Here is a 26,116-nt window from a genome sequence, read left to right as displayed (position 1 = left end):
GACCGTAACTCCTATCACCAAACTGGGGATATTTTCAGCACAACCCTGACCCTGAACACAACATGACCTTAATTATTTTACCATTTTTAATCAGTTTCAACAAGCACTAGCTGTGTGTACACAGATACGCAGCCGTATGGGCGTTTGAATCCTGTATCACTACTGTACGCAGGGTTTTAGAAACACCAAAGACAATAAACTGGACTTGCTAGGCAGGGTTGGGGGCACGTAAAGCATTAAAGTACAGTTATTTTCAGGCTCACCAGAGGTGGTGGTAACCAATAAGAAGTAAGAGTAGAAGTGCCGGCCCATTTCAGTGTGAGAAGAAAACACTCAAGTATCTCAAATGTGACACTAAATAACACTAAATGATTATTCTAATGATCACGAAGGTTTCATATCAATCCCTCCAGTAACTGTTGAAGTATTTGACTCAGCGTGTTGGACTGACGTCCCTAAAGGAAGACAGGAAGAGTTATTATGAAAATAAAGTATTCATGTTATTCGTTGTGATGCAGAGTTGGCTCCGTTTGCTTCGTCGGGTCAGAGTGACTGAGACCTCAGAGTGTCAACAGACTGAAGTTACCCAATAAGACCGGATATTTTCCATTTGTGCCAATAAATCCTCTCAAATGTTTCACACTGCACCTTTAAATTACTGCTGATGAATCTTAAATTTAAGAACGAGGTTAAAGGAGCATAAAACAGAAAAACTACCTCTGAGTTGTACTTTTAATTAAAGGAGAAGTTAGTTTTGGGGGTGGATTTTCACAGAGACTTGGATCCAATCAGAGCAGCACTGAATCCTGATAAACTTCTCATCATGTGCCAACCAGCAGTCTGACAGACAGACAGACTCACAGACAGACAGACATGTTGAGGCTGGTGTTGGTGGTGCTGTTGATGTGGACATGGACGAGCTCAGCGCTGGTCAGGTAGGAAAAAACAACCTCCATTAAAATCAGTGTACAACTACAGAAACTGCCGACTTCTTTACCCACCGGCAGTTCGAGATTTAGCTGCTAACTGACAGTTTAATTTCATCTCAGGGTCCCGAAACACTTTAAAGTTCGAGTCGAATCTGTTTCACACTAAAAAAAAAATATTTAAGAAAAGTTTTCAAAGCTCAATTCTTCCTGGAAGTTTTCTTCTGTAAGGGAAAACATTTTCTATCCAAGAGAAGGTTAATACCACTCTCACTGCAGTAAAAAGGAAGCTCCAGCTAGCAACCAGTTAGCCTAGCTTAGCATAAACAGTGGAAACAGCTAGCCTGGCACACACACACACACACACACACACACACACACACACACACACCCCACTGTTTGTTTTCTGTGTGGATTAACAGACAATATATATTAATTAGTGAGCTTTAGACGTGCTGGTAAGTGGATTTTTTTGCTGCGGACTATATCTGTAAAATACTCAAATATCCCAGTTTTCATCACAATTAAAATAATATTTATGTTTTTATATTTGTTACCAGTATTTACAGACGTTAATCATGTTCTGTCCCACTCAGTGTTACCTAACCCGAACACTGACAGTATATAATTGGGTCTGTGATGTGAAGCCAACACTGAATCCTCGTTTAGTAAATGATGGTCCCATTTAGAGTAAAATAGACCATAACCATTTACATTGTTAAAGAAAATCTTTAAATACAATGAAATATTAATACAATTATAAAAACAGCCTGCGAATTCACATCTCTAATGTAAAATAATGGGAAGAATCTGTAAATAATCATAAAAATGACTGCTTATTTAAAAGAAAATGCCCTTTTTTCGCATAAAAAGATTAAAATACATTTGCAAATCTATAATTTTTTCACAGATATTTAATGTTTATTTAATAGATTTAACTGTTAAATTCAAGTTTAATGTATTTATGTATATACATTTCTAAAATGATGTAAAATTTGTAAAAACACTTTACACAGTTCTGTAATTTTACATGGATTTGTTTGTAAATTGACAGATATCTTAATTATAATGGAAGTTGTGTTATGTTATGGAACAAAAAACGGTGAATAAATGTTTTTTTATAAGTGTTGGGAAGCATTGGTAAATTGTCAAAATGCAGTTTTTATCTGTGAAACAGCAATAATTATTGTAATATAATATAATATATATGTTATTTTATAGTATTTTTTGGTGCCCAGCTGCCAGAATATTATGTTTTTTTACTTTTTACTTGACTTACAAGGCTATCTTGGGATTGACAAGACGAGAAACTCAAATATGAATCCGCTCATTACTGCGTTGACTATTTCTCACCTAAAATCGTAGAAAAATATTTAATTATTCCTTTAAGAAATGAATCAATGGGACACTAACATTTTAACCCCAGATATTAAAATGTCACCTTCCCAGGATCCCTCTGAGGCGGATGAACTCGATTCGCACTCAGCTGCGAGCTGACGGCCGGCTGCACGAGTTCCTGAAGAATCACCGTCCCGACATGTTTAACCGGCACTACGCTCAGTGCTTCCCGCCGGGCACACCGTCACTGCGGCTCGGACGCTCCAGTGAGAAGATGTACAACTACATGGATGTGAGAACAAACTTAGTGTTCAACGTTTTCTTTGAGACTATAAAATGATTATTTTCCACGACTATATCACTGTTTTCAGGGTATTTCTCGCTATAAAGTACTTTTATTTTTAAAAATGTATTTAGTTTTTCTATATATATTTTTCTATATTTATAGATTTATTATATTTTGCAGTGATATTTTTAGTTAGACACTGTTTTTTTGTAATTTTCATTTCTAATTTCAATTCTAATTCAGTTTAGTTTAAGTTAGGTTTAAAATGTTTACATTTCATTTAGTTTTTTTCTAGTTTCAACGTCAGTTTTATTATAATATGAGGGGTATTTGTGAGGGACTTCATGATTTAAGAAGTATATAGAAGAATAGTTCAGTCTCAAACATATGAACCAACGCCATTGTCTGTATATTTCTATTTTTATTTCAGTTAACTTAACACCTAGTTTTGGTTTTAAGTTTAGTTTTTTGTTAACTATTATAACTGTGTTGTGTGGGACAGTGTCGTTCTTGATACTACCACAGGTGGCACCAAAGTATTAAAGTTTGTATTCCTACACACACCGGCTTTATGTGCTTGAGTTTATGAGTATTAAGTCAGGCATCCAACCAGCAACCATTTCTCATAACACCACGTTTATTTGTTTGTTTTGTTTGTTGTGCTATAGACTTCCATTGTGTCTGTGTTGTTTGTCAGGCTCAGTATTATGGTGAAATTACTTTGGGGACTCCGGAGCAGAACTTCTCTGTGGTTTTTGACACCGGCTCAGCCGACCTCTGGGTGCCGTCCTCCTACTGCGTCAGCCAAGCCTGTGGTACCCGAGCACTACACTACACAACACTACACACACACACACACACACACACACACACGCTGCACTACTCACAAGACAATATAACACTACAGTACACAACTCATCCAAGTGTTTGACTTTGTATAAATATTTTATAAGAGTTGTGTTTGTGGGTCAGGACAACATGACAGTATGGTTTAATGTGTTCCTGACTGTGATAAGAAGTTCAAGGTCTGTGTGTATTACTGATGTTGTAGGACATAAATCTGTTTACACAGTCACATTGTGGGGCCTCTACTTCCTTTTGGGGACAAAATGCCAGTCACCATAATGTAGATCAGTGGTTCCCAACCTTTTTCCTAAAGGGACCCCTTTTTTATCATTTGGTTAACTGACTAAGTGACATATTTTATGGATATTTTAAAAACTGTACAATTAACCCAAATAGTAACAGGAACAGAAGGATGTTTTTTAAAACAAGTTATTTGGATGCATTTTGAGCAGAATATTTCCTTATTTTCCTTACTTTCTATACAATTCATATTAGCTCATTGGTTGTTTTCTAATGCAGGACAAGGCTGTTTATGAGAGAGTGAAGGCTCAGTGAATATAACTTGTAGTCAGGTCTTAAAAGATTGGATCCTAAATAAAATCTAAACTTTAAAATAACAATTTAATTTACTTTTCTTCACAGTAATGAACCAAATGCTAAGATATAGGCCTACTGTGTATAGTTCTTAAAGTTACTTACACCCCTTACAATCAAGAAGGCCACGTGACCCCCCCGTTGAGGTTGGGAAACACTGATGTAACCTTAGGTTTAGGTTAGGGGTAGTCAAGTAGGTGTTATGGTTTTGGTAAGTCTCCACGAATTGAAGTCTGTGTAATGTTCTCTGAAGTGATGTAAACCACGTGTGTGTGTGTGTGTGTGTGTGTGTGTGTGTGTGTGTGTTCACAGCGTCACACAGGCGTTTCAGGGCATTTGAGTCAACTTCATTCCATCATGATGGTCGAATGTTTGGGATTCACTACGGATCGGGACACCTGCTGGGAGTCATGGCCAGAGACACACTGAAGGTCCTTTCTATTATACTCTCCAAAAAATGTGAATTTGGGGTATCCTGTTGGCCAAATAGTTAAGACCAGGGATCTCAAACTGCACTTGATGCCACACCACTTTATTAAGATCATACCAAACCAACTTCAAGAAACCTCGAACGTGTAAGGGTTTGTGGGCAATCAGACATTGATGTTACCCACAATTCCTAACAGGAGAATAAAATCTTCTCAAATCTTTAAAGATTTGTTTTGACCCCATGTAGAAGCTAAAGAAGTATTCTGTTGTGTAATATTCTGTAATCCTTTGTCTTCTGGTCCAGGTTGCGGGTCTGCCTGTCGTGAACCAAGAGTTTGGGGAGTCAGTCTACGAGCCTGGTGGCGCATTTGTAATAGCGAGGTTCGATGGTGTCCTGGGGATGGGTTACCCGTCTCTGGCAGAGATCCTTGGAAACCCTGTTTTTGACAATATGATGGCGCAGAAGACGGTGAAGGAGCCTGTCTTCTCCTTCTACCTCAGCAGGTGCGACTTCACCGTTTTTTTTTTTCCAGACTAAAGCCAAGACTCACAAGTTTGTCTGTTTTCAAGCATTCATACTGCGAGCTCCAAGATGTTTTCTGTGTTTTAGAAGTATAGTTTAGTATTTGGGTGGATTAACAACTTGCTGACTCTCAGGACATGGTTTAAGACATTTGGTCACAAGGGATCCAGGAAAGTATTATAGGGGTTTCCAGGATTTCACAGTCCCAGGAGGGTTCAGAGGACTCTGGGAATTCAACATCCTCATTAGTGGTGTGATAATGAAGGGTTTGAGGTCCTTTACTGACCATAAACAGAAAATAAATTGCAATTTGTTCTTTGAACTTGTTCTTTTGTCCTTGCAGGAAAACAAGTAGCAGCAACCTAGAAGGTGAACTAGTGCTTGGTGGAGCAGACGAGGAGTTGTATACAGGACCAATCAACTGGCTCCCTGTGACTGCTAAGGGATACTGGCAGATTAAGATGGACAGGTTTCCCACATTTTTAATATTGTGATTCTGTGTAACTAATGATTTCATCAACGTACTCTTAACCCCAAGTTGAAGTCCTGTCCTTGTACTAGCAACAAGTGATAATTTTCAAAAATGTCCACATCCCAGTTGTGTTGTGTTGCAGCAACCACTAGATGGTAGTCCAAGCAGGATTATAAGACAGTGTGCAGTTACTCTTTAAATAAGGTGAAACAGAAAAATGCCCTCACTTGGAAAGGTTTTAATGTATCTTTGTAAGGAGATGTATTCCTAAAGGTAATATAAAAACTTGCAAACGTATGTAAACGTATATCTCTGTGTATGTTTCAGTGTGGCGGTGCAGGGTGTGAATTCGTTCTGTCCACGTGGTTGCCAGGCGATTGTTGACACTGGAACCTCCCTTATCGCCGGGCCGACCAATGACATCCTCACCCTTCAGCAGTTGATTGGAGCCACACCCACAAACATAGGAGAGGTTAAAAAAAAAATCTAATTGTGCTATCTAAATCTTATGTCTAACAGTAAATAAGACATTTCTGGATAATACTTAAAACTTAGAAAAATAGAAAACAGTACATAAATTAAAACTGAATTCTACTTTTGCTTAAATCTGTTACAGTTCTTTATCGACTGTGCAAGGTTGTCCAGTTTGCCTCATGTGACGTTCATCCTGGGAGGAACAGAGTACACACTGACTGCTGAGCACTACGTTAGGAAGGTGAGGAAAGTTTGTCATTCTGTCCAAGCTTTGTCTTCTTTAGCTTGTCTTTAGCTGCTGCCTCTTGACATTGTTAGCACATAGGGTTTATCTCAGAGATGTTTTTCAGAAAACATTGGCTGTCGTAGGGAAGTATGTCACTGTCAAATGTTTCGAATCAAAAAGTACTGAGAAAAACAATCATTCGTTTAGCTATATTTTTTATGTTTCACATGTCAAATAAGCTTTAACATAAATACACAGTATGATACTGAAATGTCGCCCTTTCTCTGTCTCTCTCTCTATCTCCAGGAAATGCTTGGCGACAGGGAGTTGTGTTTCAGTGGTTTTCAAGCTGTGGACATTGTTTCCTCCGAAGGTCCTCTGTGGATTCTGGGAGATGTTTTCCTGACAGAGTTCTACAGCATCTTCGACAGAGGACAGGACCAAGTCGGCTTTGCCCGTGCTAAGCACCCAACCGAAGACTGAGCGATCGGTCATCAGTAGCTGACAACTGTATGATCAATAAATACTATACAATTACGAAGACCGTAACAGCGTTTTGTAATTCTTGCAAAGGCACCAACACAAATGGCACTCATTTGCAACAAGCTATCAGCATTGTTCTTCAAATATCAATCATTCTCTGACCTATTTTGTAATTTTTTGAGAATCTAGTCATGTGATACCAGATGATTGGAGATGTTAGCGCCGACCAATCATCTGGGGGTTTCTAAATGCAAAATAGTAGCTTGAATGGTAGCGAGCACGGCTGCTAACAAACGTACACCCCATACTTCAAGGACACGTCTTACATGAAACAATGTAGTGGTGAAACAAACTGGCTATAGCACATCGATTTGTAACACAAAGCTTTTTTAGACATTGAAACTAGATGTCCTAAGCAACATTAGATTGTACGAAGATGTTGACAAGCATACAACTTCCACATGTGACCGCCCTAAAGACTTTGAAAGTGCTCTGCAATGAAGGTTTTCTAAACTTACATCCAATTTTAGAAACAAAAACTGAGAGACAGTTTCTATTGAGTGAAGCATTTAGAGACGTATGGCAACCACATCCTTTTTGGTGACCCATTGACAAGTCAGTCACAACTTTTTATTTAAAAAAGTACAGTTTTTGGTGATTCAGCAGCAGCAACAGATACTGTATAATCATTACTTCAGTTACATTTACAAAAACAGACAAATATACAGTAACTGTTATCACATGAAGACAGAAGATTCTGTGCTAGAAAAGAGTTTCTTCTAGAAACCTCTAAAGTCCAGTCAGTAATCCTGAGTACTTTATTTAATCAGCAGTCACCACAGTTGGAGCCAAAGCTGAAGTTTGTTCAGCTGCAGTTCCTCTAATGGCCACTAGATGACATCCTAGAAAACATTGACTGAATTGAAGTGAGTGCGAACACCGCCAACGTTTCTCTAGAAATAAAAACACACATTTCTTCCAGAACAGGTTCAGCTCTTGGTGGCTGTTTTCACTTCTTTTAATGTGAGTTATTCTTCTATTAAGAAAATAGAAGAAAAATATCAGCCTCATTTGTGGCAGTGGTTGCTTGCTTTTACCACCTTTGCCCAAGTTGCCCATTTTTTAAGCTTAAGAGTTGATTACCAGTATTCAGATTCTTTTGTGTCTTTTGTGTTCTTTGCAGTACCATCTTAGGGTTTGGGTTTGTCTTCAGTGACAAAGCTGTAACTCCAGTCTTAAAGAGACCACTTAAGGAGCCGGAGTTTTCTAAGCATTTCTTGGTTCAAATCAACTTTCCTTTTAGTCAAAGTTGTGACTTCTCTTGTTGGGTAATGTCATTATCAGCTCAGAGATTGGCTCTGTTTGAGCAATATTATGTTACTGTGAGTTGTTCTCATTTTTTTCCAAGCTCTGTGATTCGGAGTTTGGGTTTTTGCTGTTGTTGGTTACTTCTTTGTCGTCGTCCTCGGTCCCTGCCATTCCCTGGAATTCGTGGTCGTACTCAGGGTCAGGGAGCTGCAGAGTGTCGGTAGGTGGACCAGGTGATCGTCGGGATTGGAATCGAGCCAGGCCTCGTCTTCGCCTTCCAAGAGCCTTGGGGCTCGGTAGGCTGCGAACCGACCCTTTGGACGTCTGCCTGGAGAACTGGAGGGAGAACTGGCGCCCCCGTAGCCGGGTTGGTGGGCGATTCTGGACTTGTTGTGTTGTCCAGCGAAATTCCTTGGGTCCCAGCTGGGTGGGGGAGCAACAGACTGAGGAACCGGTCCTGGAAATACAAACAATGAGTCACAAGAATGACAAGTTTCATTATGGATCATGACTCTTTGATCAGAAAGCCAATAAATTACCTTTGGGTATCCAAGCTCAGTGTCTCCTCAGTCGGGGAGGGATCCAGTCCATTCTGAGGTTTTGCTGCTTCACCATTGCCAGAAGAATCCATGTTGTGACAGACGTCACCGGACAACGGTGGGCTGACGACGAGCCGGGGGAAAACAGAAGAGGGTGAGCTTTCAGGGGATGGAGGGTTGCTGCTGACTTCCCTTAAGGTGGACAGGGTGTCCATGGCAGAGGGGGGCATGACCAAGGAAGAGGGTGGACCCATGTCCTCTGAACGTGGATGGACCCTGGATGGATTGACAGTGTCAGAAAGACCAACTGTTTGACCAACGCAGACTGTTAACCATTGAGCCACCTTGCTGCCCAATAACATACCAGGTGTCACTGAAATCTGCCTTTAGTACTTTAAATGGAGCAATTCTGTACCTGAAGTCTGGGAAGAAGCTTCCTGTTGCGTCACTGCTGTGTCGTTTGAAAATGGGTCGAGGAGGTCGGAGGTCAGGAGGCTCCTGAACACTCAGCAGTCGGCGAACTCGACCTAGAACCTACAAACATAAAAAATGTGACTAAAAATATACATTTATATTCTGTAAAAGTAAAATCTGTATACTCTCTTTCCCTGGAAAGCTGTCTTCTTCCATTCAGGACTCTCCAGAACTCAGAGCACATACCTCTACCTAAGCTGTACAATCCTGTTTGTTAAGTGGTGTTTTCAATAGCCCGCTTATTGACTGAAAAACAATTATACAGGGCTAAAAACATATTTGACACAGATAATAAAAAACATACCGATTCTTGGCGTGAAGCAAAAATAGGGTCCTGATAACGTGGACGATTGTCGCAAACATCAGCATCATCGAACTGCAGGATATCAGACAGTCTGGAAGAGACATTGGACAAAAGTTTTTCATTTTGCTGATTGAACTTTAACTATTTATCCAACAGCCAGTCACAATACGTTACTGAACCCTGGCTTGAGATAACTTTACCCACTGAGCTACACTTGGGCTGCTAAATACATTCATGATAATTGAATTCCTTCAAACATTAAAATTAAGACACAAGTTCAAACGTCTCCCTGAGTAACAGTTGCAATAATAACCTAAGAGGGTTACATAATTGACTTTAGCAAATCAGTGTGTTCGATGGAAGTTCAGTTTGTAATATGTTGTGACACAGATATGTGTCTGTGTATGCTGACCCCATGTCGGTGGTAGAACCGAGGAATGAAGGGATGCAGTAGTCGGCAGCAGCCAGCGTGTACGGAGGACGTGCCTCGCTGTCGTTCCAGTACATGTCTTTAGTCATATGAGGCAGGTTCATGTGCATCTCATCTACAGCCAGCAGAGACACCTGGAGGGACAGTTTAACAGGAAGTGATGACATTAGTTTATAATCACCTGAAAATAAGAATAGTTGTGTTTTTGTTACTTTAGAATGAGACGTTTTTATTTACAGAGTTTGGAGTTTCGCCGCCACCATAGTTTCCCCTTCGCGCTTGGTTGAGTCAACAGGTTTCAGTTGGTTGGCCACTAAATCCTACACACTGGACCTTTAAGCTCATTCACTTTATTCATTCAGGGGGCCAATTTGTTAAGTTTTGCCCTTACCAATCAGTAGCAAGGAGTATTTTTTTTCATTAATCAAAGAAACATGCTGATTTTAGAGTTATTTCTGCAAGTTTCTGCAATTCTTCTGTTATTCCTCAAGAATGTAGTTACATAGTTAGCTAACTCGGTACGAAGATGATGTCCCTGTCAGTTTCTCCAACCAGGGGACATGATAGAGCACAACACCAGAATTATTTGAACACTTAAAGATGTCTGGAACGAGGCTAACACCATCAGTCAATAGAACTGCTGTAACATAGCTGGAACAGTGGAAGCCCTATCTGGATGAATGGGTTTCTACTGGCCTAGACGGTAAAACCTGAACATGTCAAGAGTTTTTAAACCTCACTGACCTGAAGGTTCCTGTCGATGATCCAGTTAGCTTCAAAGTCATCGTCGTCCTCTCCGAACGGGTTAATCAGCTGCTCCGCTACCTAACAACAGGGCACAAATCATATTTGGTATTCAGACTCACTGTAAAGACATGACTTCACGCACAAGTTGGGATTTTTCTGACCCTTTCTTTTAGTGCGACACACAGGACCAACTTTAAATCTTTAGTCCCACTACTTGTGGCTCTCTGGCTCATGTCCATCAAGTAAGTTATTAATAACTTTATATGGTGAGTTATATATATCAGTAAAACAGTTAAAGGTCAACCACGTGCCTGTTTATGTCTCAACAGGATTGACTAGAATAGAAATGTTCAAATGTGATATATTGATTATTTTGCTGTATTGAATACTTCATCAGGCATTTCAGATAACAAATGACAACTGATCTTTGTAACTTAAACTCTTTTCCTAAGATCCAATTTGAACATCAGTGTACAAAGATAATTTCTCTTGTCTGACGAGCTTCTTGTGCTTGCAGGTAATCCAAGAAATTATCATAAACTTGTCAACATACACAGTTTTTCAAGTAGCCCAGTTTTTGTCAACCAATAAACATATACGGTTTTGTAACTAGATTTCTTAAAACAATTTTTTTTTGTCAACTACATTATTACAAGACAGTAAAGCTGAAAAAAAAAGAAAAAAGATTTCAGGCCTTGAAATGTCTTAAATATGTATTAAAATATAAAAAATTGATTGTATTGGATTGATGGAAGTTAACTGTATTGATCGTGTACTAAACAAAATAATGGAACCAATACAGATTTTCCTTCATACTTTTTTTTGCCAGTATGGACGTAAAATAGGTGTTTTTAAAGGTCTTTAAAAGTGTGTAGGAGAACTGTACAGTCAACTGGAGGTGTGTGAACTTTGGAAAATTAAGCTAAGTTCAAGTAAAGCTGTTTATTTACAGACAACCATATATATACCAATATATTCCAGTGCACTAGGATACTAGGCTTGACTCTGTTTTATTACAATAATAAAGAACTATGTGTTTTCGGATACATCAGATTCGAACCAATGAACCTTGAAGTCAGGGGCGTGTCTAGTGTCTCGTTTTATGGTGGCATGTTAGCAGTTTTTTACAGGTGGTATGAATGTGTTTGTGTATCTGAATATTTCTGCATTCTGGGGTCCCTAAACTGTACTGAAATTATATAAATTGGAAAACTGAGACACGAAACTTCATGCCACCAGTGCATAAATCAGTTGCTCCACCCCAGTCAGAAAAGTTGACGCTGCTTTGAAGCTGAGAGCGACAGACAGGAAGTCAGAAAAGTACTGACAGACGCACTAACAGGTTGTTGGTTTCGTTCTGTTTGTGTTGGATTTGTTTATATTCAGAAACATATGCACCTTAAGCCAGCCGGAGTAGAAAAAGAACTGCAGCAGGGTGAAGACGGGGACGTAGAGGTCGAGGTCGTGGCCTTGGTAACCTCGGCCGGGGTCGAGGAACTGACGACCAATCAGACAAGCGAAGAAAAAGGTGTAGACGGCCAAAGTGACGACCTGAGAGAGAGAGAGAGAGAGAGAGAGAGAGAGAGAGAGAGAGAGAGACTTTTACTGTACATCCCTCCCTCTGTCTGTCTGTGTGGGAGACTCAGAGCACTGATTGGGTTACAGTAATGATGGAAGATGATTACTGATGTGATTAGATGAGCTACAGTTACATCCGTTTTAAACATGTTATGGTGACAGATGTGAGACAGGGAACAGAGAGACAGGCCTGTGTGTAAACCAGCGGGATGCCGACCCAGTCGTAGCCGAAAAGAGTCGCGCACCAAGTCCTGAACAGATTCATCTCCTGAAGAGAGACACACAGAGACACAAAGAGTCAGTAGGGACGCCGGTTTGGCAGCGATCACCAAACCCAAATTTCCGTGCTGATTGGAAGAACGGCCCCACCCGCCCTTCGGGAGAAAGCCGGGTGTCGCGTTACCTACATGTCTGGTTTATGCGGTCATTCACTAACAGGGATTTAGACTCTTAAGTGCGGCTGCATAAGTGCCATTTTCTGTTTGACAGGATCTGTTTGTAACCTAATGGGACACTCCAGTGCTGCAGTTTGGTGCTAATGTGACACCAGAGGGACCCTCGAGCCTCAGAGTGCTTCTGTTTAGCCCTCTTACAGGCGGCACAGGTGCCCTTCAGGTCACAGTCAAAGTTTTTTACTGTCATTAATGTGACGTAGTGAAGTAGAATATGTGGGCGGAGTTAAATCAAGTTCAGAACATGTGATTGGATCGCTCAAAGGTAGGCGTGGCTTAGCGAATACAGCACATACAGGACTGCCGGTTCATGGAGGACTATAAGTACATTTACTTAAGTACAAATATTAGGAAACGTTTTACTTTAATTACTTTACAAATTAAATTTTGGCTCTAAAAACATATGATGAGATTTTTTTGTTATAAATTAAACTACCCAATAGTTTATACAAGTACACCTGAAACAATTAGTCCATTAATCAATTAGAAAATTGATTGGCAACTATTTTGAGAATTGTTTCCTTCCACGGCTCGAGCTCAAATGTGAAGATTTGCTGCTTTTACTTTGAATTATTTTAATAATAATTCTAATAATTTTGAACCAACTACAATAGTAAAATCTTGCTTTAACTTATTAATGCATGAGTGATAATCTAATAATATAATATATAATTGCACAACAGTAACAGTTAAACACTTTAACTACGTTTTACTGATTATACTTTTACTTAAATGTACTACAAGGAGATTTTACTGGTAATGAAACAGTTTTAATTTAATCCTGATGGCGACCTACATAAACAAATAAGAGAGAAGATCGGATATTTATATATAGTTATTCTTAATGTCTGCGACCGGGTCGGATTCCCCTTGAAATCAATGAAACAAGGCGGTAGAAACATTACCGCCTTTGTCCACAGGGGGCGCCAGAATCAACACAAAATATAAGTTCCTCGTAGCTGCTTTATGTAATGTTTCAGTGCAGGACTTTTAATTATTTTTACGGTGTAATATTATACTTTTACCCGAGTAAAGGATCTTAAGGACAAGACTTAAATTAATAAATTCTCCACTGTATAATTTGCTCTGCTAGCTACCCACTAGCTAACGGTTAAATCCAGTTTTATATGACAGAATTAGGGAAATGTGTTCTTTTTATTTCACTGTTTGACTATTTTTTTCCTGTTAAGGTTTCCCACCCTCTGAATATCTATACATTCATGTTTTGAGGCAGAATATAAAAGGTTTATTGTAATCCCATGTGTCACATTGAGAATGTTCTGCAGGTCGATGCTGTCTTGGATGCGTCCTTCCTGTCGAGCTTTAGACGCCAAGTTGGAGAACCAGACGACAGGAATCCAGTACTTCAGGTGAGGAGAGCGGATGTTCTCAAACACCTTCCTCTCCTCCGGAGTCATAAAACCTGCAGAAGGGCAGACGGATTATTTAAAACCAGTAATCAGTGTTTTATCCCTGATGAAGTCTGATTCATTTTTCTTGGCTCTAAAACGGATCTGTTATTTCACTTTAGGATTACGTTGCGTCGCAGTCTGAGAGAGGGATCAGACACGCAGGTAATCACAATCCTCTCCGCTCTCCTGCAGCAGAGTCCTTCTCTAATTGGCTGATAATGAGCCAATCCCCAGGGCCAGATCATACAGTTACAGGAAGGAAGAAGAACAGCCGGGAAGGAGCTGAACACCATCTGACTTTCCGCACTTCAGCATTGACAGTTCAGTTACACACAAAATAATACTGTAGATATTGTTCACATATAGTCTCAGTAATAAAGTTTCCTTCAATCTGCAACGCTCTCACCTGCCTCGACCACGTGGTCCATGGTCGGGAAGCGTTTGCAGACGGCCGTGCTGACGGAGCGGAAGATGAGGAGCGATGTGAGGTTAACGTAGCGTATTAACGTCCGGCGCAGCAGGCGGCCATATTCATCTTTACCCTGAACACAGCTGGAGCAGGCAGAGGAAACATGATGACATAAATCACACTGTGTGTCTACATGAACAACGTACTCCTTCTGTGGGACAAAAACAAAAGCCCACAGCTCTTAAGTAGAGTTTATATTCTCTACCTGAACCCAGATTAACCCAATTTCGGTTTGGGCTGCTGTAGGATGGACTCGGGTCACATCGGGCTAATTTTTTGGGGGCCTGATCAACGCTCCGAAGTTGCAGTTTAGTTCAGTAGGTTCAGGCATCAAAACTACTTGGTTAGGTTTAGTAATAGTTCAGTTTGGCTTGAAATAAGTACCTTAGTTATGTCAGCTACATACATTGATTGATGACACCAGAGTGTTCAGATCAGATATTTTTCAGACTCAGTTTTTTCGAATAACGGGCTGCTGGAACAATGGCATCAGTTTAAGACCATGTAAGAAGCCACATTGGAAAAAAATCAATAATAGAATGACTTTATAAGTTAGAGTTTACCTGGAGATGAGGAACATGAGTCGGTCCGTCCAGGGCAGGTTAACAAACTGATTCCACCATCGATTCACCACCAGAGTCACATAAAAACCTAAAACACATCAACATTTTCACTAAATTCATATTAATTCACACAAATAAAACTTCATCATAGCAGCTTCACTCCAAACTCCACTCTACTTAGCATTAAGACTACAAGTTGGGGGAATCAGCTTGCTTAAATCGGTTTTGTATGGATGTATTTTCTATGTTTCTTTTAAAGTTGAGGAAACATTGGATTTGTTGGTCAGGGCTGATTAAAATATAATGAGTGAATATATATATCTATATATATACATAGCACCCTGGGAACATATAGACACTGTGTGCTCCCACTGATTGGGGATCAGGGTGGGGGATCAGATACACAAACACTCATCCTGCTTTTAGCCATCTGTTCTTTAATGATCTGTTTCCATTAGCAGCCTGCTAATGAGGCAACCAAACAGCCTGTCTGTCGGCCTGCCGTGGCTCCTCAAACAGGAAGCAGAGTTATACTCAGAGTTTTAGATAGTTTTCAGTCTTCAACAGTAGTGGAATAAGTGCTCTTATAGTAAGTGAAAGCAGTTAAACTAAATACAGACACTGTCAGTCAGTCGGTGGGGCTGAGTGTTAACCCCTGTTCTCAGAAGACTAATATTAGCCCGGCTGCTCCTGTGATTATTAATAATAACACCGACTGTGTTCTTTGATCCCCTGTGAATCTGCAAGTCTGTAATCTGTAGACCATTAAGCATCTGTCAGATAATGAGACAGATAATGAGACAGATTATCTTTCAACTATTACTACTATCATAAGTTAGTTATGTAATGTTTCACTAGTACACAAACACAACTTTATCGCTCGTAAAAAGGATAAAAACAACTTTATCGCTCAGTAAAAAGTATAAAAACACAACTTTATCGCTCGTAAAAAAGTATGAAAACAACTTTATCAGTGATTTGGGTGAAACTGCCTCCACTCCGCTAACTGCTAATGTAGCTGCTGTTAGTGTGCAACTGAACGGGGCTCAGCAGCCTCCCAGTGAACACAACCTCCGGACAGTTTGACGACAGCGGTACCGAGCTGACTCAGCCCCGAGCTGTGGTCCTGTGAGCGTACGGCTGTAGTGAGTAAACGGAGAGACGTACCCAGAACGAAGGTGACGGGAATCTGTTCTGCGTATTTATCACAGTACATGGAGAGTTTCTCGAACAACCTCTTCTGATGGTCGGAGAGGACGGTCCTGCAGCACAGAGGACACAGACATCACAATCAATAATAACCACTCAAGCAAAGTACTTAGCTACGAATCTGAAGTACTGGCTCCATTTATGAATCCACGTTTGTTGCTCTAGTGAATATTTGTGGCAGCAGGACGGTGAATGTGTGATTGAGTCAGAATTTACTACTGTGTGTGTTCATGGTGTGTGTTTGTAGCTCTACGGCACAGAGGAAGAGGAAGATCACGTTTTGATACACAAACATAGATAAATTTACTGTTATTCTGTCTGAAAATTAGAAAAATATAGAATATAAGCAGCCAGAAAAAGCACAAAGTAGAACCACACTGTAAAGATTCACACAGTAATTTAGTGAAATCATCTTTTCTCATTAAATTAACATAAATATAATGTTTATTTAAAGTTAATTAAACACAGTTGTTTGTTTCCAAAGTGACGAAAACAACCACGACGAAGGTTAGTATATTAATAAATTCACTAAGTAGCTCCAACAATAACAACTTCATTGTGTAACAATATCTTAATTAATATCTTAAGTTTCTTTAACAAGTTTTCTAATTCAGTTAAAGGACCAGTGTGCAGGATTTAGTGGCATCTAGTGCTGAAGTATCAGATTGCAACTAACTGAACACCACTCGCGTCTGTACCTGACGACCTGGGAATGAGAACGGGGCTGTGAGACGAGCCTGTGTTTGGTTTGTCCGTTCTGGGCTACCGTAGAAACATGGCGGACTGCACAGTGTTTATAGATGTAAAAGGCTCATTCTAAAGCAGTGTTTCCCAACCTGGGGGTCGGGACCCCCACTTGGGGTCGCAAAAGCTTAACAGGGGGCTCGTTAGGCCTTCTTGACTAAATTTCCCATAAAAAAAAAAACGATTCAGTTTGTATGATTGTTCAAAAATAATAAATACACAATACAAACAGTCTGTTTGTCTCTAAAATAATCAGGAAAACTACTTTCTGACGCAATAATCTGCTCAGAATTTCAAAATATGTCACTGAGTTTACTAAATGATAGAAAAGAGCTTCCTTAAGGATGAAAGGTGGGGAACCAGTGCTCCAACACAACGACTCCTATATTAATGTGATTATACACTAACTGACATTAGAGCCTCTTTAATCCACTAAACAAACAAATAAATAAAATAATGTTACACACTGGACCTTTAACTTAATTCAACTACTTGTACAACTCAAATATGACTTTAAAAGTTCAACTTAAGTTCATTCAACTCAGCAAATCAACATTTTAAAGTTGAACCAACTCTAAATAAATTACAATGCAGCTTTTTAAAGGAAATATCTGTAGTAATAATGCGCTCTGCAAACATGCCCCCACAGTGTGTTTATATGTGTGTGTGTGTGTGTGTGTGTGACCTGTATACGACGCTCAGCACGGTGTACAGCAGAGCGAACAGGATGAACTCTCGGTACAGCAGCTTGTAGATGCTTCCTCTCCAGCGCAGCAGCAGCCGGTGGAAGCTGAAGAAGGTGGCGTTTGCTACTTTACTGGAATATGTGACGGTCATCCTGACGCAAACCTGACAATAAATAATATATAACAATAACATAAACACTGCTGTAACATTATGAGTGTTGTTATCAAGGTAAAGTATAATTGTGGTTGTTTTACTCACAGAAAAAACCTCACAGACGTCTTTGTTTTTCCTCTGCGGTGCTTCCCATCAGGCTTCTTCTTTCCTGATTTGTTTTTTCCAAATGCCAACCAACCACCGCCTCCCCCTCCATCTCTCTCTCCCTGTCTCTCTCTCTCTCTCTCTCTCTCTCTGATACTCTCTCGCTCCCACTTTCTCTCACTATGATGCTGTCCAGTTGCCCAGTAATGCCAGGCACACACACACACACACACACACACACACACACACACACACACACACACACACACACACACACATGCAGGTCCAGAGTTGTATTGATGATCCAGCGAGCTAAATGTAGACATGTTTCAGCTGTGTGTGTGTGTGTGTGTGTGTGTGTGTGTGTGTGTGTGTGTGTGTGTGTGTGTGTGTGTGTGTGTGTGTTGGCATAGATAGCCGCGGAGGTAAACACGTATAAACAGAAACGCAGTCAGTGACAGCATGAGGTCACACCAGAATCACGTTGGCATCAGTACTTTTATTTTGGTTGCACTTTTAATAATTAAAAAAACATTAAATAAACTCCATTAATAGAATTAATACACTGATTTGTTAGTTCAACTCAAACCAGTTTGCTTTTGTTTATTCACTTTAACTTTAATTTAAGCAACAATTTGATTTGAGTAGAAGTTACTCAGGTATTTATTGTGTAACTTGAGTAAATTAAGTTAATTGTACTAATTACATTCAGTTAATTTAAAGTTAACATCTTTACTTAATTATTCACAAAATCATTAGGCCTAAAAGATTACCCTCCTTTTATTCTTGTTTATATTATATATATTATATATTTGACGATTGGAGACATCATAAATTTAATTGTTTTGCAGGTTTTTCGCGTTTCTTTTGTTTATTTTTATATTAATTTAATTATATTAAGTATACATTATAGTTGTAAATTCTATAATGAAATATTATGGTATACATGTTTGGTAGTTAATGTATTGAATGTATATATTGTCAATAAAGTTTCAGATTTTATATATTGATGCTATTTGTACTGTGACTGTGAATATGAATTGTAATTGTTATAACAAGCTTCACATTTATTGAAACCACCCGTTTTATACCTGGTGTGAGTGTTTAATACTCAGATTATAGATTATAGATTATAGATTATTAGGTGGAGTATTGCTGTAAAACTCTGTGCAGCAGAAATGAAGCGGAGTGAGACGTCTTCGTCTCCGTGTTATGTGTCTTCTGCGCAGCCGCAGACTGAGATGTTCCCCTCCAGCGGATCATCCATGAGGAGACCCCGTGTGATGAGAGCGGCTCTCCGTCCCTGAGCGCTGCTCTGCGGTCAGTTTGATGTCGGCTCTCGGCTCTCTCCGTGAGTTGTCGGCTGCTCTCCGGCCGCCGCTGCTGCTCCGCCCCGCAGGAACTGTGCGTTTCGCGGTAAAATCAAGTCTAAGCAGACAGAGACACAACAGCAGAAACACCGTAAACAGGTAATAAGTCTAGTTCTGACAGTTAGTTAGTGCTCCTCTGTGGCTGTCCGCCATTGTTCATAACGTAGACGTGTAACGGACATTTTATAAATAACGGCTTGTTGTTACTTTTTCTTTTTTTATTGGGTTTTATTAGGTCAAAAACATGGTAATATTTGTATTAAATTCTAACTAAACACCAATATAATTTAATTATTTTAAATGTTATGTGTGTGGAGTTGGTTTAATAGCATTAAATGTCTCGTATTGTCAGTTAATGTCAATGATGTGCTTTGTAAACGGCACACAAGATGGCGCCATATCCCGCTGCTGCCGCTGCTTCTTCTTCTGGTTTTAATGGCGGTTAACCAGCTTTATAGGTACATTACCGCCTCCTGCTGGACGGGATGTGGAGCTGTAGAGTGGAGCTGTAGAGTGGACGGGATGTGGAGCTGTAGAGTGGAGCTGTAGAGTGGAGCTGTAGAGTGGAGCTGTAGAGTGGAGCTGTAGAGTGGAGCTGTAGAGTGGAGCTGTAGAGTGGAGCTGTACAGTGGACGGGATGTGGAGCTGTAGAGTGGCAGCTGTAGAGTGGCAGCTGTACAGTGGAGCTGTAGAGTGGCAGCTGTAGAGTGGACGGGATGTGGAGCTGTAGAGTGGAGCTGTACAGTGGACGGATTGAGCTGTAGAGTGGCAGCTGTACAGTGGACGGGATGTGGAGCTGTAGAGTGGAGCTGTAGAGTGGCAGCTGTAGAGTGGACGGGATGTGGAGCTGTAGAGTGGCAGCTGTAGAGTGGAGCTGTAAGTGGGGGAGTGGCAGCTGTAGGGGCTCTAAGTGGAGCTGTAGAGTGGCAGCTGTACAGTGGAGTCTACGGGAGCTTAAGTGGCAGCTGTAGAGTGGGGGATGTGGAGCTGTAGAGTGGCAGCTGTACAGTGGAGCTGTAGAGTGGCAGCTGTAGAGTGGCAGCTGTAGAGTGGCAGCTGTGTGGAGCTGTAGAGTGGAGCTGTAGAGTGGCAGCTGTACAGTGGACGGGATGTGGAGCTGTAGAGTGGCAGCAAAATAAATAAATAAAAACTGAACTCTCTGTTATTATTGTTATTTTTAAATAATTAATTTAAGGATTATGTACTTTTCATGATTTATTTTCAAGTATATTTTCTTTAGAAATGAACGAAATTAGCATATTTATAGCTTCTGGTGTTTTTAACGTTTTTTACCCTATATAAATAATATTTCACTTTTTAACAATTACATGAAAAAAAGTTTCTTTGCTCAAAAATAAATAATACCCTTAATTTTATTTATATAATTTCACCTTTCCTACAAACATGCAAACATTTTTAAAAAACACATAAAAACAAATTGAACAACCGTAGATACAATTGTGCAAGACTGAAAATTAAAACAATAAAATATAAAAACATTGAAAAAACTAATTTTTTTGAAAACCAAAAAAAATTGTGCCGATACTACAGCCGACTAAATAATAATAATAATAATAATAAAAAATTTAATAATTTCAAACAAGGAGAAACAAGAAATTAGATACTTGACCACAAATCCTTCTTGCTATGTACAAATAATCTGATATATGGATGGATTGATTGATTGATTGATTGATTACAGTTGGGTGATGGTGACAGCGTTCAGTTATATTTGTACTTAACTGTCTACCTGTCCTCTCTCTGTTCTGCACATGCTCAGTAGAAACATGCCGTCCAACGTGGAGATCAAAGCCAGAGTGAGCGACCCGACGCAGTTCGCCAAGAAGGCCGCCCAGCTCAGCCAATCAGAGGGCACGATCATCAGACAGCACGACACGTTCTTCAACTGCAGCCACGGACGACTGAAGCTGCGAGACTTCATGGTACATACAGTGTGTGTGTGTGTGTGTGTGTGTGTGTGTGTGTGTGTGTGTGTGTGTGTGTAATACAGCTCCACCATCAGAACCAGAGACTGAACTGTTGGCGCCACCTGGTGGCCACTGGCAGTATAACACTGACTAACTATAATAAATAACTAAACATCAAACTCTTCATATGTTTTATATAAAGAATATTTATAAAGTAACAAAAGCTGTGAAATATATTTTATTCTATTTTTCTATATATTGTTGTTGTAATATATTTTAACATTATTTTTATTAATTTTTCTCTCTTTAATGTCTTGTGAGCACTTTGAGTAAACTACACAAATCATATTTACTAGAGATTATTGTTTAAAAAAGAGAAAACAAACAACACAAATTAATAAACACACAATAATGGAAAAGTGAAATAAATGAATAAAAATAATAAATATTGATAAAATAAATTTAAAAATCACAATAAAATTAATTGATTAAGTGAATACAAATAAAAAATAAAATTACCATTAAAAAATAATGACATAAGATACAAAATGACAATAGATTAAAAAATAAAATAATAAAAAATTAACAATAATTAAAATAAAAAAAATAAAATGAGGAATAAAATGTATAAAATTCTTTTTATTTTATTTTAAGATACGAAAGAAATATCTTAAAAATTAGAATTAAATGTGATTTAATCTTGTACCCAGGTATAAAACTGACTCGCAGCTTATTTGTTTGTTTGGTTTTTTGTTTGTTTGTTTAGAACGAGTCAGGTCAGCTGATCTTCTACGAGCGTCCCGACACCGATGGACCCAAACTGTCGCGTTACTCCATCAGTCCGACCAACGACCCGCCCAGCCTGCGGGTAAAACGCCGACCTGTGTGTGTTTCTGCAGCGACACACTGAGTTCCCTCAGGTTAATGTGTGTGTGTGTGTGTGTGTGTGTGTGTGTGTGTGTCTCTGTGTGTGTGTGCGTGTGCAGGCTGTGCTCTCAGACGCTCTCGGGGTTAAAGGTGAGGTGAGGAAGGAGCGACGGCTGTTTCTGATTGGTCAGACCAGAGTTCACCTGGACTCAGTGGAGGGACTCGGAAACTACATGGAGCTGGAGGTAACACACACACACACACACACACACACACACACACACACACACACAGTCTTTTAACTTGTGTTAAATTCATGAATTAAAGCTCAAATCAAACCAAATATTCTGTTTCACTTTATTAAATATGAGGATTGTTTGTTCATTTTATATCATTATAATATTTAATATCTGTGAGTTTAACACTTTATAGATCAAACAATAATCTATAATGAATATAGTTCTACAAGGTTAAATATTATCTTAAGGTTGAATGTTGTTTTTATGAAAGCACATTCACAATAGAAGTAAATTCATTCTCTGTGTCTGGCTGATTAATAATCAATAATGACAAATGATCTCCTTATTATGAAATATATTATGAGATATGATACCATAATGTAAGAAAATATGACTTCTGAAAGAAGACATACGTGATTGAGTCCATTTGAAAAGACAAGTGCTTTCTTAAATTGTCCAGAAAACCTCCTGGAAAGGTCCTGGAAGGTCCTGGAAAATGGTTTCTTAAACAGAGGGACATCTATCCTCTCTCTCTCTCTCTCTCTCTCTTTCTCTTTCTCTTTCTCCGTCTCCCGTCCATGTTGAGCTGTTCTATCAAATAAAAGCAAAAACCACCTCAAAACAGGTTTTAATTCTTTGGTTTCCATCAACCTTTTCTAACGCGATGCTTCACAGTGAGGATAAAACTCTGTGGGTTGAAGTGCGACAGCTGGCGGTGAAGCGTCGCCTGCCGACCGTTCAGAGACGTTTGATTATAGTTGTTGGAGTTTTCTGAATGTGTGTGAGATTTCCCAGAGGAGCCGGTTAATGAAGTGGAAATCTGTTTCCCACTGAGACGAACAGGTGTGAACAGGATGGATCCACAGTTCAGGAAGTAACCTGTTTGTTTGTTTGTTTGTTTGTTTGTTTGTTTGTTTGTTTGTTTGTTTGTTCAGGTGGTGATGCGTCCAGAGCAGACAGTTGAAGAGGGGCAGCAGGTCGGTTACTGAGTGTTTGCATGTTAACTGGGGTCAACCCTGAAAGTTGAAATGTAATAATATGGTGTATGTGGGATGTATGGAAGCACATTTACTCCAATATAACGGGGATAAAAGGATTCTTTATGTCATTATAGTGAGAAACTTTCAATGACAGGATCCTTTGTCTCCTAAAATAAAAAGGAGTTCGCAAAACATAGATATAAATACATAGTACACACATCCTGTACCTGAACCAAATAACAGATTCTGCAGAGGTCGGTAGCAGCAGTTGAGTTGGGAACGGAACCCAGACTGCATTAAATAGATCTTCCCTCCCAGCTACTCTGTAGGTGACCCGCTCATAGCTCGCCATTGAGCTTAGTACTTCTATCCATTCCTTAAAAGTGGACAAAGTGGGAGAGAAGTAAAGTTATCCTGCGCCCCGTTATCATAGATAAACGACACCAGGATTTTCGGCGTTTTGACATTTGAGCATTATCTGGTAGAAATCCCAAAAGACATTTGAGCATTATCTGGTAGAAATCCCAAAAGACATAATGAGTGTGCCCAACATCTTATTCAAGAACACAATTATTGCATTCCACATGTCATCAGTTTTATCACACCTAATAAAGGTTTCTAATTATATGGAGATACTAAGAAAGTTTCTCATTATAATAACTTAAAGAATCCTCTTTTTACCGTCATATTGGCGGTAATGAGCTTCCGTAGGGAAGAACCCGTAACTCCTGGGTTCATTTCTCATCGTGGGTCAGAGTTCATGCTTTAAACTGTTGTTGTGTGGTTTTTTTAAGGTGGCCGAGGATCTGATGGAGAAGCTCGGTGTTTCGAAGGAGAGTCTGGTGACGGGAGCGTACATGGATCTGTTACTGAAGGGACACAAAGAGACATAAAACAAACGCACCTCTGGAGACCGACCAGAGCCGAATGTAGTGAAACATAACAAACCTTAACACTGACTGTACCATGTAACCACAGTATCCTGTAGTAATCAGATTACAGTAATCAGAGTACTGATTATTAGAGTTTCTGATGTTTGTATTTAGTTTCTGTGAAATATTTCTCTGTGTTTAAATGTGATGGATGATTATGAAAGTCAGTCTTTTTCTAAATAAATGAACTTCAAACAGCCGGTTTACGTCTGCTGTCTTTATCTTTTTATTACATTTATAAACGTATAATTCCAGGTTCCCAGGCGTCCTGGGAAACCTGGGAATTTAGTGATTAGTTCTCCAGTCGTAGAAACGCCTGGAAATTGATTAAAATGACCAAATCTCCTGGAAATGAACGATGTTGTCCTGGAAAAGTTTAACTGTAAAACTGAGTGTGAGTTTAAATTTCAGCTTCAGTGTCAGTCAGGAGTTGCAGCGAACTTTAGGCATCAAATCTATTTTGGAAATGCTGCCGACGGTCACAGCTACGCGCCTGCAGCCTGATATTAAGGCTGCAGTTGGTAACTTTTATAAAAAATAACAATATTTGAGATGAATTTTCTGTAACATAAAATTAATTATGAATAAACTTATACTGAAACTAATGTTCCTCCCCAGTCCCGGACCAACAACAGCTGCTATTGTGCAGGTTGGCTCACTGGAAAGGCTCTGCTCGTGCCATCGGTAACACCTGTGTTTACCCTACTGTTTCATGTCAAAATGGCTGCTGTGAAAAAGGTCTATTGCGTGTCGATCAGACGATCCTTTGGGACTCGTAATGACATCGCTTTGCATGCTGTGGAGCCCCGACACCTGAACGCACCTCGGATACACATTAAACAGGTTATAATCCCCAGCAGGTGGGTGGTTGCTATGGTAACTAGGCTGTCAGGTTATCAGTGGGGGGGGGGTTCAGCCTGAAATTAAAATGTAAATCCCAAAATACAGATTTTCAGCTCGGTGGGGAAACTTTGATCCGACGGCGCTGAAAAATCCCCAAAGTGGAGAAACAGGTTTGTGGAGGTTGTTTAAGGTGGATTGATTATCTCCATTATGGATCAATCTGCTAATTAGTTTCTCCATTAACTCATTCGTGGACACAGTGGAGCACTTAGAGCACCATGTGAGCTGAGCACACGTCCATTTAACTTTATTAAATCGGTCAAATTATGAGGCCGCAGTTGGTTTTATTAACTGTTTAAAATGATTTCAGATTCTCAACTTCTGATTAAACTTTGTGGATTGTTACAAAATACATAAAGAAAGAAACATTATTGTTATTTTCTTTTTCTTTTCCTTCTTTTCAAACATACACAACATTTTATAATATATTCTTATGGGATAAGATAGATAGAATAACCCTGTGGAAGCCTATAGCCAGTAAAACACAAACATAAGATGATAATGTGGGTTTGATAATAAAATATCCTCATTGTTATTCATAATTATGACTTTTTTTTTCTTTGTATCTAAATTTGGACTTTTTTTATCCAATAATTTAGACTTTTTATCACCTAATTGTGAGTTTTCATCAATTTTTTTGAATTTGCTGGCAGGAATTGGCTTCCATAGTGACTAAATCTAGTATGATACAGGAAGGGCTGTATGTCAGTTTGATTCAGTGCAAACCTGATATTTATCATTTCAAATGAATGTTCAATTTAAAGAGACAATGAATTTTGTCTAAACTTGAGATTAAAATGTTTATATTCTCATGTGAAGCCTTATATCTTCACAGTTTTCACAACTATTTTTCTTTCCACTTTTACCAGAAAACTATTTTCCCATTGGATAATAAAAACAGTTGTTAGTCTAATTAATAAAGCTCAAAGTGAAACCATCACAATGCCAACAGTCCAAACCTCAAAATATTAAAATCAGTCAAAGCAAATCTTCAAACATTTGAGCAGCTGGAACCATGAAATGTTATTTTAATATTATCCAAACGAACTGTTTCCCTGCAGGCTGTGGATGGAAACACTGACTGGAGCTCAGGGTCCTCGTCTTTCCTCTGGTTACAGATCAGCTG

The 26,116-nt window shown here is 39.3% G+C and overlaps 3 protein-coding genes across 4 annotated transcripts; 2 read left to right on the top strand and 1 right to left on the bottom strand.

The window, feature by feature from the left end:
* Positions 1-738: 738 nt before the first annotated feature.
* nots (nothepsin) lies at positions 739-6,640 on the top strand. Its single transcript, XM_051393084.1, has 9 exons — positions 739-935; positions 2,376-2,556; positions 3,248-3,365; positions 4,303-4,421; positions 4,724-4,923; positions 5,286-5,411; positions 5,742-5,886; positions 6,031-6,129; positions 6,421-6,640. Exons 1-9 carry the CDS (start codon positions 874-876, stop codon positions 6,595-6,597), a joined length of 1,227 nt encoding a protein of 408 aa, XP_051249044.1. The 5' UTR covers positions 739-873; the 3' UTR covers positions 6,598-6,640.
* A 548-nt stretch (positions 6,641-7,188) lies between these two features.
* On the bottom strand, positions 7,189-18,041 carry LOC127359205 (bestrophin-3). The gene is made up of 14 exons (XM_051393072.1): positions 17,772-18,041; positions 17,512-17,675; positions 16,041-16,135; positions 14,874-14,961; positions 14,248-14,393; positions 13,698-13,852; positions 12,168-12,245; positions 11,798-11,950; positions 10,397-10,477; positions 9,635-9,786; positions 9,223-9,313; positions 8,860-8,978; positions 8,445-8,720; positions 7,189-8,362 (listed from the first exon to the last, which is right to left on the bottom strand). The coding sequence occupies exons 2-14, from the start codon at positions 17,661-17,663 to the stop codon at positions 7,975-7,977; spliced, it is 1,974 nt and encodes a 657-aa protein (XP_051249032.1). The 5' UTR covers positions 17,664-17,675; positions 17,772-18,041; the 3' UTR covers positions 7,189-7,974.
* Positions 18,042-19,026: 985 nt separating this feature from the next.
* Positions 19,027-24,287, top strand: LOC127359214 (uncharacterized). Of its 2 annotated transcripts, none has more exons than XM_051393089.1 (6): positions 19,027-19,240; positions 20,925-21,084; positions 21,836-21,937; positions 22,056-22,181; positions 23,111-23,152; positions 23,950-24,287. In XM_051393089.1, the coding sequence occupies exons 1-6, from the start codon at positions 19,101-19,103 to the stop codon at positions 24,046-24,048; spliced, it is 669 nt and encodes a 222-aa protein (XP_051249049.1). In that variant the 5' UTR covers positions 19,027-19,100; the 3' UTR covers positions 24,049-24,287. The 2 variants fall into 2 exon arrangements, with proteins under 2 accessions (XP_051249049.1, XP_051249048.1); XM_051393088.1 differs by having other exon boundaries at positions 19,030-19,240; positions 20,922-21,084.
* Positions 24,288-26,116: the final 1,829 nt, after the last annotated feature.

The sequence above is a fragment of the Dicentrarchus labrax genome, unplaced genomic scaffold (genome assembly GCF_905237075.1).
Source record: "Dicentrarchus labrax unplaced genomic scaffold, dlabrax2021, whole genome shotgun sequence".
Classification (NCBI taxonomy): Eukaryota; Metazoa; Chordata; class Actinopteri; family Moronidae; genus Dicentrarchus; species Dicentrarchus labrax.
Note: the sequence above shows the minus strand (reverse complement) of the source record. Positions and strands in the feature narration are given on the sequence as shown.

What these genes read in the sequence shown, in the direction of transcription:
- nots (XM_051393084.1), top strand. Translation starts at nt 874, where the DNA reads ATGTTGAGGCTGGTGTTGGTGGTGCTGTTGATGTGGACATGGACGAGC. An exon ending in ACGAGCTCAGCGCTGGTCAG is followed by an intron (nt 936 to 2,375) that starts GTAGGAAAAAAC and finishes TCACCTTCCCAG; the next exon opens with GATCCCTCTGAGGCGGATGA. An exon ending in CACCCACAAACATAGGAGAG is followed by an intron (nt 5,887 to 6,030) that starts GTTAAAAAAAAA and finishes AATCTGTTACAG; the next exon opens with TTCTTTATCGACTGTGCAAG.
- LOC127359205 (XM_051393072.1), bottom strand. Translation starts at nt 17,663, where the DNA reads ATGACCGTCACATATTCCAGTAAAGTAGCAAACGCCACCTTCTTCAGC. An exon ending in TCTACTCCGGCTGGCTTAAG is followed by an intron (nt 10,478 to 11,797) that starts GTGCATATGTTT and finishes CCCTGTTGTTAG; the next exon opens with GTAGCGGAGCAGCTGATTAA. An exon ending in TCATCGACAGGAACCTTCAG is followed by an intron (nt 9,787 to 10,396) that starts GTCAGTGAGGTT and finishes CTGTCCCTCCAG; the next exon opens with GTGTCTCTGCTGGCTGTAGA.
- LOC127359214 (XM_051393088.1), top strand. Translation starts at nt 19,101, where the DNA reads ATGTCGGCTCTCGGCTCTCTCCGTGAGTTGTCGGCTGCTCTCCGGCCG. An exon ending in GAAACTACATGGAGCTGGAG is followed by an intron (nt 22,182 to 23,110) that starts GTAACACACACA and finishes TTGTTTGTTCAG; the next exon opens with GTGGTGATGCGTCCAGAGCA. An exon ending in CAGTTGAAGAGGGGCAGCAG is followed by an intron (nt 23,153 to 23,949) that starts GTCGGTTACTGA and finishes GGTTTTTTTAAG; the next exon opens with GTGGCCGAGGATCTGATGGA.